Source organism: Amblyomma maculatum, chromosome 1 (genome assembly GCF_055883805.1).
Source record: "Amblyomma maculatum isolate TAMU_Amacu chromosome 1, ASM5588380v1, whole genome shotgun sequence".
NCBI classification, from domain to species: domain Eukaryota; kingdom Metazoa; phylum Arthropoda; class Arachnida; order Ixodida; family Ixodidae; genus Amblyomma; species Amblyomma maculatum.
The window spans coordinates 460,396,328-460,413,561 of record NC_139344.1 but is presented as its reverse complement, the minus strand read 5'-3'; the positions used below and the strand labels follow the sequence as shown (position 1 = coordinate 460,413,561).

Sequence of the window (17,234 nt, the reverse complement as noted above, 5' to 3'; positions counted from 1 at the left end):
GTCTTGGCACGCCGTGGGGATTTCACTGGGCGGCTATGTAACTTATGTCTGGGCGCGTGATCGTTTTGGATATCTTTCATAAACAGCGTAGGCGTAGAAGCAATGCCGTCGTCAACAGCGGTGGCGGCGGAGCATCTTTGTGTTCCCGCCGTGAAGCAACCTCAGCTCCAAAGGCTGGGATCTGAACGGTGATGGGGGGTATGACAGATGACTTTGAGGCACGCGCTTCCCCCTCCGCAGAAAATTGCCGATTTCTCGTGGTCCGTCGCAAGGACGGGGTTATGGAGCATCGATGGCTCAACCACGCAGGCCGATACGCTTGTACAGACAGTGATGGTGTCCAGCCTCACCATAATCGAAGTATAGTGACCGGTTGTTGGAAGCTCTCCAGGCGTCGGCCTTTCTGTGGCTTTGGCGTTGCTTGTAGATTTGGTGAACGGGGTAAAATGGGCGGCGTTCAAGAACAGGATGAAAGAGATGGTGGCTTGGCGTCGCACCCCGGGAAAGCGCGATACGTTGCACGCCGGCATAGATCACGGGCGTTAGTTGTTAGAGAGTGCCCATTGGTGTCAAAATTGCACCAAAAGCTTGCAGAACTTCTCTGTGGACAACGTCCGCGATTTTGGCAACCGGGCTCTCTTAGAATAATGGCAGCAGCCGGTTCAGCTCTTCCTGAATGACCTCGCGGATAAGGTCTTGCAGCCTGTTTCCAGTTTTGCGTGATCCGTTGTAGGGGATTGCATACACCGCTTCAAGTGGCTGATTATACTGGTTAGGACGAGCCTTAACACTCCTGTCCATACATCATCATCATGAGCAGCATGAATACACCCAATGTAGGGCGAAGGCTTGCTCCATGGGTGAATCGGGTGAACTGGGAGAGAATTTTCTCCCAGTTCACCCGATCCTGCGCTATAGCTGCATCCAGTTTACCCCTGCGAATTTCGTAATCTCATCAACCCATCTAATTTTCTGCCGGCCCCGCTACGCTTACCTTATCTTGGAATCCAATTAGTTATTCTAAGAGGCTATCGGTTATCTCTTCGAACTACATGTCCTGCCCATGCCCATTTCTTCTTAATTTCAATTAGAATATTAGTAATTTCTGGTAATTTTCTGATCCACACTTCACGCTTCCTATCTGTTAACGTCACATCTGCCACTTCTCGTTTCATGGCCCTGTGCGTTGTCTTCCACTGTTTCAGCCCCATAGGTCAGTGCCGGTAGGATGCAACTGTTATACACTTTCCTCTTGATTAATACGGGTAAATTACTAGTCATAACGTTCGAGCACCTTGGAAATGCGCTGCATACCAATCTTGTTCTCCTAGTTATTTCTCTTTCGTGGTCTGGATCTCGGGTCACTACCGGTCCTATGTAGATATATTCGCCTACGACTTCCAACGCTTTGCTATCTATGTTAAACTGCAGTTTTGTTTCCCAGGCTGTTGAACATTACCTTAGTCTTCTGAATATTAGTATATGGGCCTACCATTCTGCTTCTCCTGTCTAGATCACTTATGAAAAGTTGCACTTGATCCCCTGAATTACTTACTCAACAAGGCTGTGCCATCGGTGAATCACACATTAATGAGATAATGTCCATCAACCCTGGTGCATAACTGCTCCCATCTCATGCCTTCGAATACAAGTTCTAAGCAAGCTGTAAATAGCACTGTTGAGATCGCGATTCCTTGAATACCCATAATAATTGGAATTTTACCACTTTCATTATGGAGACTATAGCAGCTGTGCAGCAACTATAGATATCGTCCCCTACTTTCATATATGGATCATCTAAACCCTGATCTCGGTTTGCCTCCATGACCACTAAGGTTTCGACAGAATAAAATGATTTTTTGTAGTCAATGAATGTTATATATAGGGGTTGGTTATATTCATAGCACTTTTCTATCACATCGTTTATAGCGTGGATGTGATCGATGGCAGAGTACCCTTTCCAAACCTATGCTTGATCCTTTGTTCTGATCCTATTAAAGATTACCTTGGTTAATGCCTCGTAGGCGACTGATATTAAGGTGATTGTTCTGTGATTTTTCTGGTTCATAGCGTCCCCTTTATTATGAATGAAGATAATGTTGGTGTCCTTCCAAGATTTCTGTAGTTTGGCGGTCGTCAGGAAATGGGAATACAGGGTGGCTAGCTTTTCAAGCACGATCTTCCCTCCGTTATTCAACAAATCTGTAGTTACCTTATTCTCCCCAGCTGCTTTTTTCCTCTTGATAGCTTTTAAGGCTTTCCTAACCTCGTCCTTCGTTAGTGGCGGGACGTCTGATTGCTCTTCATTACAGCCAATTTCATTCTTGTCCTGACTACTGTAGCTACTGTACGGGTCCGCATAGAACTTTTCGGCTAACTTCATTATCCCCTGCATGTAAGTAGTGACATTCCCCGCCTTGTCCCTAAGAGAATACATCTGATTTTCGCATACGCCTAATTCCCTCTTTATCGCTTTTAGGAACGAATGTTTTAGAGCACGCTCAATTTCGTCGGCCACCTAGCCCCTATTGCTTTGACTTGATACCTTTGTAGTTTTATCCGGTCGGTTGGGTTGGAGGCTTTCATATTTTGCCATTCTTTAACCAAATATTTTGCCTCCTTGGATATTTTATAGTTATGATAAGACGTCTACCGCCCACATCAGCGTGCGCAGTCAGTAATGATATCTCTAAAATCATTGTTCATTGCTTCTATGCTAAGGTCAGCTTCCTCGGTTAGCAGTGAATGTCTATGCTGCATAGAGAGCCTGAATTCTTTTACTTTTCGTCTTACCTCTAATTCTTTGATGGACTTCTTCCTACCTAATATATTCCGCTCCATATTTAAATCCAGAATAATTCGAATCCTTACCATCATGTGGTCACTGCATCGCACCTATCCGATTAAGTCTACATTATGCATCATGCCGGTGTTCGAACAGAGTATGAAATCAATTCAATTTTTAGCCTTCCAGCTAGGGCTTTTTCCTCGTTCACTTCGGGTTATTCCGTTTGCGGAAGAAGACATTCATGATTCGTAATTTATTCCATTCAGCAACCTTCACTGCCATAGTTCCGTACTGCGTGGTCTGCAGCTTGCTTTCTACCTACCTTGGCATTAGGGTCGGCGATCAGTACAGTATAATGTTTTTTTTTTACCTTATCCATTGCCGATTCTACATCTCCAGAGACGATTTCTACTGTCTGGTCATCATGACTACATGTAGGCGTGTATGCTTGTGCAACCTTCAGGTCATACCGACAATTTAGTTTAATTACGATGCCGCCTACCTTCTCATTACTGCTATAGTACTCATCTATACTACCAGCTATATACATATTGATACGGAAACCTACTGCTAATCCTCGTAACTCCAGTAAACCTAGATATCTCAGTACATTCCCGCCCTTCAGTGCAAGATGTGCCTCATTTGGCCTCCTTCCCTCACTAAGCCCTATGATATTGTATTGCACTTTCTCTAGTTCCGCTATCAGCACTGCTAAACTCACTAGCCTCACTAGCCAGGGTTCTAGCATGAATTGCTGCCAAGGTTAGTTTTGCAATGACGGCCTTTCTTCAGAGTCAGACATTCGTAGCCTCCCTCGCTGCGTCACCGGTCTGACCGCCGCCGCGGTCAGTTGCTCCGCAGCAACTGGTGATTGAGGGCTGTAGTTTTGTAGGACTAATCATTGGAGGTTATGGCCAATTACTGCACCAGTGTTGCTAACTCCTGTTCTGGCGGGGAAGTGCTTTGTTGGAGGTGTTTATCGGCAGCAGGTCGCACCCCAAACCTATTTTATGCAATTCCGTCGACACGCGGTATTTTAAAACTCCGGTGAGACTTGCGCGGCACCGGGATTCAAACCATGGTTCTCTTGCACGTGAGGCGAATGCCCTACCTCTGCGCAATCTCTGCACCCCAACGCCACGGCTTTACCCTCCCTCTTCTAGATACACGATGCCTCTTCGAATTCGCCCTCTGTTGTCATAGGATTTCTGGCAAGAAAACATCCCAAGCAGCACACCAACAATGGACCAGCGCTGGCGTTACATTGGTAAAAAACGGCACGAATGTCAGACCGTCATTGGCATTTAGGCCAAAAGAGACTTTTTCCAACCTTGGGCCGACGTTCATGCCACGATTGGACCACTCTCCAGCCTACATTTGTCCGACATTATGCCATGATTGAACCACTGTACTGCCCATATATTCATGTTGGCCCGCCGTTCACCCATGATTGAACCACTGTACTGCCCATATATTCATGTTGGCCCGCCGTTCACCCATGATTAGACCACTGTTATGCCGATGTGATAACATTGGCCCGACATTCATGCCACGATTGAACCTGCATTCAGCCAGTCTACCAAAAGTGGACATGCCACAATTAGACCATTGTTTAGCCTATCTGTTAAAGCTGGCCCAGAATTCAGGCCATGCATTTTCAGTGCATTCCAGCTAATATTTGCACTATACAAGCCACATGCTTTACTACTGCCAAACTGCACCCTTTATATACACATGCATAAAATGAGGCGCCACAAAAATCAGTGTTATCATTTATTTAAAAATAACATATATTCCTTGGCTGGCACACCAGGTACAGAGGCAACTCATGAGCAGGCTCAGGTGCCAGCAGGGCCCTGCAAGGCAGCACTGGAGGTGTGGGCCGGGTGAGGCAGTGAGGGTGCCGTACTGGACGTCGCCGAAGCACAGGGGTTCGGTGTGGTTGCCAGGCAGGCGGCAGAACTTGTATTCAGTGTTTCGGCAAAGCGCCGCTTTCTACCGCCACCACGGTCCACTGACCCTGGCAACCACTTCTTAATGAAGCCGTGCGTTTGAGCAACATCCACGTCTGTCTTTTGGCAGATGACATCTGCACAAGATAAGTGGACATTTTAGGCCAACAGGAACACTTTGTTGGCTCACAGAAATCAAGCTTATTTCACTGAAAGAAAAACAGAAGAATAAAAGGTAGCGCAAAAGGACGAGGACAGAGGAACCAGCCCAGCAACAAGTTTTATTGAAAAAAAAAAACAGAAGAGGACACACAAGTAAATGTTACACGGAATGGGCCTCATAATTCAAGGACTATAGGCAACCAAATGCAACTTTAGAAATAGCTCTCGCAAGAAAGCTCTTCTAACCAACTGTATATAGCTACTATGACACTATGGTCCACCTTTCAAGGACTAGAGGGGGAACACAAATAGCTGGCCAGTGCAACATGACTGCAATGCTGCGAGAAAAGATGGACTTGACTGGTTTGAGGGCTTTTTCAAAATACATCTGCTGTTCATTCTTTAGATGCCCACTGAGGAAAACTGCAACCAGCCCCACAAACAATTGCAGTAACAAAATATTCATCTGTTATAAAAAAAGAAGTTGTAAGCTGGGTAAAGTGGTAACAGATTTTACAGATGAAAACAAAGTGCAGCAAAGCCTGTTACATGTGCTTTCGCTCATGTTTTAAAATTAAAAGCTGCTGTAATTAATAAAAAATATACCTGTGACCACCTTGCACAATCTCAGGCCGATAAAGGAAAGTTTCCCTTTCCGGCCGTGCAGACTGTACAGACGTTGTACGGACACCCCCATGATGGCCGTCATGGCGTTGGCCGCCACCTCCTTTAACCCTTTTCCCCCCAGGCGGAGCAGCTGCTGTTGCTGAAAAGAAAGAAAATCATAGTTGCGCAAATGCTATTAGACCTAAAATAACAAGTACTGTTAGTTTATTTCTGAATAGGATGACTGAGATAACTGTGTGACCAATTGTCAGCAGCTCATACAATTGTGCCTGCTATTTAATGCATCATTCTTGTATGATGCAACAGCTCTCTACCACTGCAAACAAAGACATTTTGTTTTCTAATTTGCTAGGAGCAGACAAATTTAGGTGCTGAGCAAAAGTGGTCGCTCTTATCATGTTATAACTTGAGGCTTTTAGCAGATATGTGTGCTGGATGTATTTGGGCTGCAGTCCCAAAGGAATTCGGGCTAGGAGCATGCTGTAGAAGAGGGGTTTGCAAATTTTAACTATCTGGAATCCTTAACGTGCATTGACATCGCACAGCACACGTGCACCTTGCTTTTCACCTCCATGGAAGAGTGGTTGCTGCAGCCAGGTTTGAACTCTTTCTGGGTTCAGCAGTTGAGTGACTGAGCCGCTGCCGCGGGGCCCATTATCCCGAAACTGAGCATGATCTAATATTATGTACCCCAAACACATGAGTACAGCTGCATGCCTAGCAACCACTTTTCTTTAAGCAGTCTTAACATTCCTGTTTTTGGCAGCAGATCAAGTAATGAAAGAAAGCATGATATGGGCAAGAGAGGAAAAAGTGGGGATAAAAAACAGCTCGAAAACAAGGACTTGACACCACAACATAAACAAAACACAGGGCTGTGAACTCATGGGCTGTGCATGAACTTCCGCATGAAGACAGCATACAGTTCCGTGACCTAAGAATTTCAATTTTGAAAGGGCACATATATTGGATGTATAATCCTAGATCACAAAAGGCACTCCTCCACTATAGTAGTGCTCATTGGAAGGCAGTAAAATGAGCAGTTGCCATGAATTGCCTCAATTACACGTTGGAAAAATCATGTTGTCATCAAATATCTCAGAGCGTTAAAATACAAGCACAGCGTTTGCACATGTCCGGCTATCCTCCAGATACTTAGCAGTTGCAGACAGCCTGCTAAAAAAGAAAAAGATCAGTAAAAAGCAAGATAAGCAAGATCAGAGGCTGACAACACAAGTCATTCCGTGCATTCGCAAAGTATCCCATAATCTTAAGAAGGTTGCAAAAAGATACAATATAAACATGATCTTCTCCGCATCAAGTAAGCTCTAAAAAATTTGTCCAATGATGATGAAAGAGCAAAAGCCGTATTGTAGTATCAAGCACCAACTCTGGTTCACCCGGCGCACTACAAAGGTAGTTTACAGTGTTCCACTCACTTGTAATAGAGTTTACATTGGTCAAACAGGACACTGTTTTAATGAGAGAGCCAGGGAGCAATATGATTAAGTCAAAGACGGTAAAGGGAGTAATCTTGCCACTGAACGCAGAAACTGTAAGTGTAAGCTAATTTTTCGAAAAACCAAGTTTCTTGGGTGCGAGAAAGATCAGACTGAAAGAGATATTGTTGAGGTATATCATATCAGAAAAGCGGGAGATCAATGTGTCAGCCCCCTTCATTGTTTCTGTATGATAATGAAATGGCCTTTCTGGACAAACACGGTTGACTACCACATGGCAATAACAGCACCATACTTAAGCTTGTTTTTATTTTATATAAAATTTAGTGGGAAGTTCGTCCTGTTGTGTGTTTCTTTATGTCCTCATTTTTTTCGTGCTGTGAGCACTATACGTTGATGAATCCACATCAACGGGCCCAAACATCAGTGTTGTTGCACAGTTTGGTGGTATAGTGTTAAAAGCGGTTTGAGGCCATATACAAGACCATGTAGTAGTATCAATTCCTGAAATGAAAATGTAATTGCCAAAAGCCCTGCAGCACGAGCAATTGTGATGCTTCCTGAAGCAAAACTGAAACTTTATGCATTAGACATGCAGGAGTGTCGTTGCAGATGTGACACCCACTGCGGACATGTTGCAGTGCTCAGTTCAAACTGCAAGCACAACTGCAAGATTTACATGAAAAGAAAAGGACAGTAATAGCCAAATGTGTAGACGTTACTTTCTTAGAGCAATAAAGAGAAATAAAGCACAGTTCGAATTTAGTGCCATGGTCACTGCAACAAGCCTCAGCAAACGTTGCTATCCTCACTGAGCTTCCACGCCTCTTACAATAATTTCCATTTTCAAGTGAAAAAGTGTGTGATTTCCTCATGCTGCAGTGCTTTTGAAACTTGTTTATTGAAAAAAAGTATGTCATGATTGATGGAATTGAACTCCCCACTGCCACTAACCACCAAATCGCAATTAAATTAAAGATTTAATAACTGAGTTTAGTTAACCATGTAATTACTAAAGTTTAGCCGTACATTGTGCCTGTTGCATCAGGAAATGCGTTCCTACAATCTATTTTTTCTAGCCTCCCCTTATTCAGAATTTTTGAAAATGTTCACTGAAACACCCAGTAATCTGTATATGCAGCTTTCATGCACAAGATATTTACATTAATAAAACATGCAGAAGTGACAACATACTCAAGCAAATCAGTAAGAATTATGAATATGATGAGCATGTTATCCACAGAGCATGGCATGCACCTTTTTCACAAACATCTGAATTACTTTATATTGCAAACCCTAACTAGGTACTCATTTTTCTCAGTTAAGAATTATTAAAAAGCATTAGATTACCAGTGCAGCTGCCACACCATCATCTTGCAAGGCAGCGTCGGCTGCCTCCAGCTCCTCTGTGGTGTAGGCGGGCAGAGCAAGGGCGGGAGGAAGTGCTGGTGGGGAGACTGGCTGCGCAGTGCCTGGGCCTGGCTCTCGGTCCGACCGCAGCAGCAGGCTATCTTCAATGCGCTGCACGCGCTGGATCAGCTCACGCTGCTGCTGTCGGACCTCAAGCAAAACCCTCAGCACCCTGAGCACTGCAGCTGTAATTGAAGCAATCAATAATAAATTCAGTGAGAGTACAGCTTCCTAAGGCCGATAGCATCACTTATGCCCTAGGCACCAATAAAACAGTATGAGTGTAAACAGCAAGAAGCAACATGCTGCTTATGCTCCTAACTTTCTACAGCTTTCACAGAGACACTCATAACACATGCATCTATTCCTTGCCAGCCTAATGTAAAAGTTATAAATGTCATCACACTGATGAACACTTAGGTCAAACAGAGCTCCTCTACGTGTGACAGATAGCAGAAGAGCTGCGATATTGTTCTGCAAATGCCTCCTCAGCCTGGGCTTCTGCCAATGGTTATGGCACTTCAGAAGCATTTCCACTGCTACTTCATTGCGGAAAGGATTAATGTATTCTTCTACTCTCATGAGAAGCACATGCTAATAGGGAGTCAGAAAGCAGAGCAGGCTTTCGCCTGTAATTTAGCTTTGCATCATTGGAAAAGTGTTTTTCATGACAATATGATATTAGAAAAATTCTGGAGGTAGGAGTCTGTTCTGTGTAACTACAAGTACTTTTGGGAGCTAATGCATTACACTTGCTGCAGCAAAGATCCCTATTGCACTGTTGTCTTTGGCTGATAAACAAAATGCAACAAAAAGGTGAATCATGTGTCAAGTTCCACATCAGAGGACAAAGTAAAGATTAAATCCAAGATGAGCCCACCACCATGTGGAAGTAAATAAATACAGGAAATATATAAGATACAATAACATTAGCTCTTGGGCCAGTTGGTGCATGTTGAACATAATTACAGGGGTGCCAGCGGAAACACAAAGGTGCGTACACAAGAACGAAGAGGTAGCTACAGACGGATGCTGGACTATCAACTGTGGTTTATTGAAGAAGCATTGCCGCACAAAAATACACATCCGACTCATGCGCATCTGCAGCACCACCGCAGATGCGCATGCGTCAGATGTGTGTTTTTGTGCTGTAGCTACCTCTTCGTTCTTGTGTACGCATCTTTGTGTTTCCGCTGGCACCCCTATATTATGTTCAATATTTCAGATAGGCTTTCTTCATACATCTCTGCACTATCGAACTGCAGACACTGCACACAGTTGCCTATTGCTTATGACAAAAAGGAACAACACAGAATTCTGAAAAAGGAAAGCTAAGAAAAATTTGCCACAGTAATTCATCACATTCCAATGCAAAATGCAGTGCATAAAGGGTGATGCACAGTAACATGTTTCAAAGGCTAGGAGCTACACTATAGTCATTTGCAATATTTATAAACAGAAAATTTAGTTTTGATCAGACCTCTAAGCAGGTAATCTTGTTTTGCATACCTTTTACAAAGTAACTGCGCAAGCTGCAAGGTACCACTCCTAGGCTTTCTTTTTGTTTATGCACTAATCAGGGGTTCTCAAACTGGGTTCTGCAGAGCTCAAGGGTTCCACGAGCTTCTACTGCCAAAGAGCAAAAGTATGCCTATGCAGCACTGATGCCGAAGCAGGAGGCAGCCAATAACCTGTGAGCTGCTGCGTGATTCTATGCACAGTCCAGCTGGGTTGGACACGAGAATTGAATGTAGTGCTGGTCTTGTGATTAGTTTGCTGTTTCTAGTTTTGCCATCTGGATTTTGCTTATAGTTTCCAGTATAAGTGAGAGGTAGGCATTGAATAAAAAGGTAGTTGCCAAAAGCAAGAATACAAACAAGTGCTTACAAAAGTGAACTAAACAACAAAAAAAACCAGGGTGGGTTCATGATCAAGCAACACCAGATGATAGCGATTTGAGAAGGAGGTGGGGGGGGGGCAAATATATTGCATGCCAACTGGGATTTGCGAAGACTCTCTTTAATAATCTCCTGTTCCACGAATATGCTGGCAACATTTAAATGAACTATTCAATCACAATGGCATAAAGGAGACATATGCCTCAAACGATGCCCAAATATTAATCCACAAGCTAACTCGCTGGAAAACCAGCTTGAAACAACTGCCTCTTTCAAACAGCAAACTTGTGCCAGCATATATGTCAAACATGATCATCTAGTGACTCATTGTTGGCATCTGTCAGCAAGATAAACATGACGTCATACATGGCATACAGTCCTATGTGAGACGCTCTGAGAGTATTAGAATAAATAGTGCAAGCATTTTTGTGTGCACTAAATAAAAGCATTTTGTGGTAAACACTGTTCAGCTTATTGCCACTTTAAGTTGAAGTATGCAAATAAAAATGGAATTTTAAGCCAGAAAATGTGGCACCATCTCTATAAAGCGGGCTGTTTTTTGCCGACCAACTGACATTTCTTGCTAGGCACAGGCGAATGTTTGAGAAATAAAAAAGGTAGTAATTATTGCTTATCACACATAAATCTTGCTGTATGAAAGAAAAGATGAATGGCAGCGGATGCTGCAGAAGGTGGTTAGACTGCTGAGATCTTTCCTAAATGAGAGCGTGCCACCCTGTTGGTTTTGGGTACCTTATAAGGGAGTGCACAGGGGCTGCATGATGTCCAAATTAATTTTCTTCCACATTTTACACTCCATCTGAGGCACTGCATTCGCTTCCAGCTAATGAACTTTTAAGATGCTATCAAAGACAACAAAAGTTAAAATATGAGCCCCTTTGACTTGTATGTCCCTGGAAGTGAATAAATTATTCTGCAAGAAGAAAAAGCACAGAACATGGGACCACTGCACGCAGTACATTAATGGTGATGGCTGTCTGGTGATCGTAGGCAGAGAGAGGCAGCAGCAATGCCAGGATCCAAAAGATGACAACAAAAGTTACTAACTACAGCAGCCAGTGCAGTATGAATGACAAAAGCTGAAAGCGAATGGAAATACTAGGTTGTATGTTTTAGCATTACTTTGGTTCAGTAGGGACTGTCTTTGAAGAATACCAGTAAACATTTTCAAAGTTATCACTTTCAAAGAACATAATTTCAGTCTGATCGTGAACTCCGTGTAACACCTTCCTAAATATTTATTCTCTAGATATTTCTGGCAATGCCAACTTCAGTTCACTAGCATAGGATATACTGAGGAAAATAAAATTTGCTGCTTTTTTTTTAAGGCTAAACAGGTCTAACCTCTAGCTGAGAGCATTTTTTGATAGCAGAGAAATAGGAGTGAAAATCAGACAGGAAAAAATTGGTAAGACAGTCCCATCCTCTCACATTGTCCCCATGTTTGGCTAGCATTCCTGTTTTTTGCTCTAGGTTATTTTACATTAAAAAAAGAAAACAAAGTGAAAATTTCACCTTCAACAGTCCCACTTTCATTGGCAGCCTCGGAGCTCAGGGCTGCATTTTCACTGCCGACAGCTTCAGAAAGCGTCACTGCTGGCACTTCAGCGCCTTCATTCAGAGGTGCTGAAACACGAACATCATTAGTGGTAATGCAGGAGGCACAAAAAATAATAAATAAACTGTCCAGATTAAAGGTAGAACGAGAGGAAGAAGATGGTTTACACGGTATGAACGAGCACTGAACAAGGGTAAGTGGAGTACGCCTCAGTTCGCAGGTCGATCCAACGTTTCGATAAGTGGACTTGTCTTCGTCTAGGCGGAGACAAATTCACTTGTCGAAACGTTGGCTCGACCTGCAAACTGAGGTGTACCCCATTTACCCTGTTCAGTGCTTCTTCATACTGTCCAGATTAAAGTGAGGTGGTGCTTTTGTTTGACCATTGTTTGCCAGGTAACAGTAAAAGGCACCTGTTTCAAACCCCAAGTTGTGTTAATTTATGCAACCCAGAAAGACAGCAATTCCCAAAATAGACCTCCCAGCTTGAGTCGCATGGAACAGTGGCGCCCGTGCACACGCATCAATCATGCACACTATAGCAGAAGAGTGACTAGGATAAAAAGTCCCCCGTCTGTCAAATATATCCCAGCAGCACTGTTTCACTTTTGTTAAATTCACAACATTCTGCCGCTGCCATCGAGAGCCATGGTCCATGCAAGCATTTTTGAAACACAGCAGTGCCATTTGTGAAGAGGCATTACTGCTACTGTACTGCACTGTGAAAAGGGCTATGCAGGCATCATATTATAGCAATTCTTCAACACTCCTGACATTGTGCACAAAGCAAAGTACTTGATGTAGTCATGGAAAATGATCAATGTTAATAAGTTTTTACCTCTCAAGTACAGACAACCATATTTCTGGCATTCATCACATAAAACTACTGTGATGCAGGAGGTTTTTGGCAGTATATAGTATCATTCAATAATTCGAAAATTTTTCTTGATCCCTTGAAGGCCAAATTAACAAGATATTACTATTTTTTTCCTTATTCAAGGAGCCAAAATCACTCAATACTTAATGAGCATGTGGCACGTGTACATCTGGCCATGCTTGCCTAACTCAAGAAATTTAATTATTCCAGTTTCAAGCAGTCTACTAGAAATTTCAACACTGCATCTTTACCTTTTGAGTAAACTAAAATTACCATAGAACTGCGGGCAACTGGCAGTTTGCCAAGAAATGGTTACTGACATGTGTATACTGACATGAGAATATACGGTAAATGTGTTCTATTTCTCTGAGACTGCAATGAGCTACAGTTTTTTTTTTTTGCAGCTCTTGCAAGCACCTACTGCCATATATTCACAATCTGAACTAAAATCTAGCTTATAGATTAAATGTCGATGACAATTCATAACTTACGAGGTGATGGCAGCTCCACTTCCACGGGCCAATCTTCATGGCCCTCGTTTCCTAAAGAAAGAATTGCACATTAATATCATCTTCAGTATGCAAATAATTTTTTGTTAATTATAACTCCAGGAATTATAATTAACAGAAACTGCTGACGTTTCCACAGCAGATGTGAATTCATATTTGCGCATCTTTTTTTCGGCGCTCTTGTAAGAGCCTGCAAAGAATTAATATGAAATGAATAAAATTTGTACTACACCTGCACTACACCCATGATGATTAGACAAGACAGGAACTGATTGAGGATTTCTATATTGGACGAAGATAACTGAGTAGGCAAAAAAAGTTTTCTACGTGACAGGGAGTTTGCCTTTCTTGAGAATGCTTGGAGGTTGCATACATATCTGAGTGGGCTTTAGTGTTGTGTTATATGGTTTATCTGTATCAACACTTTCACACCTTTGAGTGTTTCTTTATATACCAAATCATTGGTAAAGAAAACCCTTAATTGTAAGTCAGCGCTTGTCCCGTGTTTTCCTTTCTCTGATCCCTCTTTCTTTTCTTACGCTGTTGTATCATGACCATAGGTTGGTATACAGCTAGTTGGTATAGCTGTGCCAACTAGCATGGCCAACTCAATGTTTTGCTAGGTTTACCTGTTGTAGAACTGGCCATGTTGACTGAAATTTCTGGCATAGCTCACTGCTCATAAACGTTAAAGTTTGAACATTGAAGTGCTGTTTATTTCATTTTCTTAAATGGTTAAGGCACAGACAAGTGCAACTACTTAGGTCATTGCCTCAACGAAGTGGTTTTCGATCAGCCTATGACAGATCAAGCAACCATCTGCTGATCAGCTTCATTGGCATTGCAGGTCTGAAAGCACTAGACTGCTGATAGTGCTGCTGTAGCTGCTGGTATGACGCGGCAGATTGCCGCATAATAAGCTATATGTAAGACATCTATTGCCCAGCCCAACTGATCATGCCTTTATGCCGGCAAAAACACATATTACATTTATTGTTTGCTTGGTAGCAATGTTCGTCAAGCACTCCCCTAAGATGCACACTGCTAATATGGCTAGTCATGTATAAAAATAAAAGAAATCTGTTCTTTGACATATTACCTCATTGCTGACGCTCTGCTGTCTGTCATGACATCTTGTGAGCATTTAATTATGGCGGTCACTCTTAATGGAAGGGGCTTCCTGATCACAATTACATATCGCATTTTTTAAAATATGCAACAACCCCGGTCATCGAAACTTGGAAGTAGGATCATAGACTTCCATAGAAGCACAAAAATGCAATTGGTTGAACGACCTGCCCTTCTTTATAAATTTCATTGATATCATTCCTCAACGCTTGGCCATAACACGTACACATCCGAAAGTGCATGATACTGCTGTATGTAAAAGTTCTAGGCTACATTGCCGAATTGACGCCTGTTCAGCTGCCCTTGTAACTGCAGTCACCAGTCAGTTCAGCCAACAGACTCCATCCATTTTTGAATGCCATTGAAACACTCATGTGGCAGAGGCATTCTTTTATATTTACAATTAAACGTGTTTCCGATTCCTAGGGTTTAAAAACTATGCAGCACATGGCTACGGAGGAGATGGCAGAGAGCCTTCTTCCCAGGCGGTGTTATAGAGGTTGAGAAGGTACTCTTTTGCGTTATCTTTTGCGTTAGCGGAGTAAGTGATTCCATCTTCACCAGGAGCCGACCGAGTGGCGTTAGCAAGAAGTGCAGCTTCAAGCTCGTGTAGTGTAAAAGGGGCATCGAGGTCATTGCTTGCACAGAAGGACAACATTGTGAAAGAACACTAATTTACATCAAGTGGGATAGTTTAACAAGCACTGATACTATATTGCACAAGCACATTCTGCACTGCTCCATTTCACTGCATGCACGTAACACAGGGACTCGTCCCAGCAGCAAAGTGCCTGACGCTTAGCTGCTGCAGCACGCTTACTTAAAACTGGAAGAAAAAAAGACTGAACCGCATTAAACTTTTCTGTCTTAACTGTAATTATTTTGCATGTTGACTGCAGCAGTTACGCTGAAAACTGTAGGACTTCAAGAATAAGGCACTAGTATGTTTCAAAAGTCGCCTTCGATCGGCTTACAGATAACAACAGTTCATTCCTCTTTGTTTTTTGATAACTGGCTAAGTGGCTGCTAAATTACAACTTCTTAGTCGTAATTTAGTCACATAGAGTTGAAGGCTCAAAGAATTTCGTAAAGAGCTCTTTACGATTGCTAGCCAGATCATCATCATCTTTACATAGTCTACAATGTGACTATACTTACGACAAGAGGCAACCACTGTCACTGGGCACCGTGTCCACTGGTGCCCGCTGGCATTTCTATCAGCCTGACTCTTTGCCAGGCGAATTACTGCCGTTGGGCTGGCCATAGGCCAGAAGCAATGGCTGTCGCCATCAAGCCAGCCCACCGGCACAGCTGCCAAACTGTCCTCATCTGGGAACTTACCAATGCGAATGGTTTCGACATGCTGCGTGGAGAAAACAGGACAAAATATTAATAGAGAAGTGTAAAAAACTTTTTGCAGCCCAGTGTCTAAGCTCTACAGCCAAGAGAATTATTGTGATATTCTCTAAGTACTCCTGTTAGGCTAGCCATAAACTATAGTGCCCCTTTACAACTGACGTCGCTACTCTCACATCCACCTCGTTCTGTGCCGCACCACACTCCTGAACTTTCATCAAAAGCAAGTTGACAGTTACGTGTGTCACAAGTGCTTGCAATCTGGGATTTATTTAAGCAATCTTTCTGCCTGTCGTCATGCGAACGAAATGCACATATCACAGCCAGCATCATAGCATAGAACTTGCATATTGCACTGAGTGCACTTTACCAGGAGCACGGGGATGAAAAAAAAGCAAAATGCAAGAAAAGACCAAACGAGCAAGAGAGACAGGAAACACATTGCTTGAGATTTTCACCCAGTATTTCATGTCACATGTACCCTAACCATGAAAATCAGGTGAAAATTTCCTGCTCGTTTCGTGCTGGCTGGGAGCTACTGGTTTGTACTGGTGTCTGCTGAAACCAGCAGACGACCCGACGATCTTCAGTTGGCTTGAAGGTGTACAAAAGCATGCATTTGAGTTTATGCAGTCCCATACAAAAGCTTGTTGCATACACTTACCGCATTTTTATGCATTTCACTAAAAAAAAAAAGAACGGAAACTATGTATCAATATTTAAAACATGGTTCTGGTAAGTCTAGGTTACATTATAAGAATTATAGTGGGCTGAAATACAACCGTAGACGATCGAAGAACAGGCAATTTTCCAAACAAGCTAAGCATATGTCTGTTCTTTTTTTTTTCTCTCGAGCAGTAGCCATATAGTGGAATATCGCTATGAGGTATTCCAAGCGTCAGGGACACAAGAAGTTTTATCATTTAGAAGAAACATTTCCTTTATTATAGCATAGTGCACGTTACTGTTTACTTCTGCTGTCTGCTAGCGCAGCAGACGACGCACGCGTCTCATGACAAATCGGCATTAAGTCTCTAAGTGCAGCGAATACAATTACGTACAAGAAGTTATTTTTTTAAATAATGTAAATAATTTTTAATATGTCACGTATTTCTTGCATTACAGTTTGACAATTGCAGGTTTCTAGCACCTATGACCACGTCCTACGGCTTGAGCCATAGGCTTGAGCCACTTGAGCCTCCACAAGCCAAAAGTGGCTGTCCTGAAGCCTACGCAGTGTAATATCTTGAGGGAGTGCCGAATTTGGCGACAGATGTTCGTGCCTGTGTACCAATGCGTGTTTACGAGCGCGATGCGCCGCGAGTATTTTGCGCTTTTAACATGTTTGGTATGAATTATTTTAGAGCATTTCTACGTAAATTTGAGCGATATGACAATCTGGCAAGACGCAAAAATGTAAAACGACTCTTCTACAAGGCCTAGCACCGCGCTGCAATTGTGAGTAAAAGCTTATTTCTCTCTCGTGTT

The 17,234-nt window shown here is 42.8% G+C and overlaps 1 protein-coding gene across 1 annotated transcript; it reads right to left on the bottom strand.

Annotated features, from left to right (window-relative positions):
• Window positions 1-4,626: 4,626 nt before the first annotated feature.
• LOC146209777 (uncharacterized) lies at window positions 4,627-13,910 on the bottom strand. Its single transcript, XM_084581109.1, has 6 exons — window positions 13,892-13,910; window positions 13,245-13,295; window positions 11,834-11,944; window positions 8,340-8,584; window positions 5,509-5,668; window positions 4,627-4,877 (listed from the first exon to the last, which is right to left on the bottom strand). The coding sequence occupies exons 1-6, from the start codon at window positions 13,908-13,910 to the stop codon at window positions 4,627-4,629; spliced, it is 837 nt and encodes a 278-aa protein (XP_084437235.1).
• Between the last annotated feature and the right edge of the window lie 3,324 nt (window positions 13,911-17,234).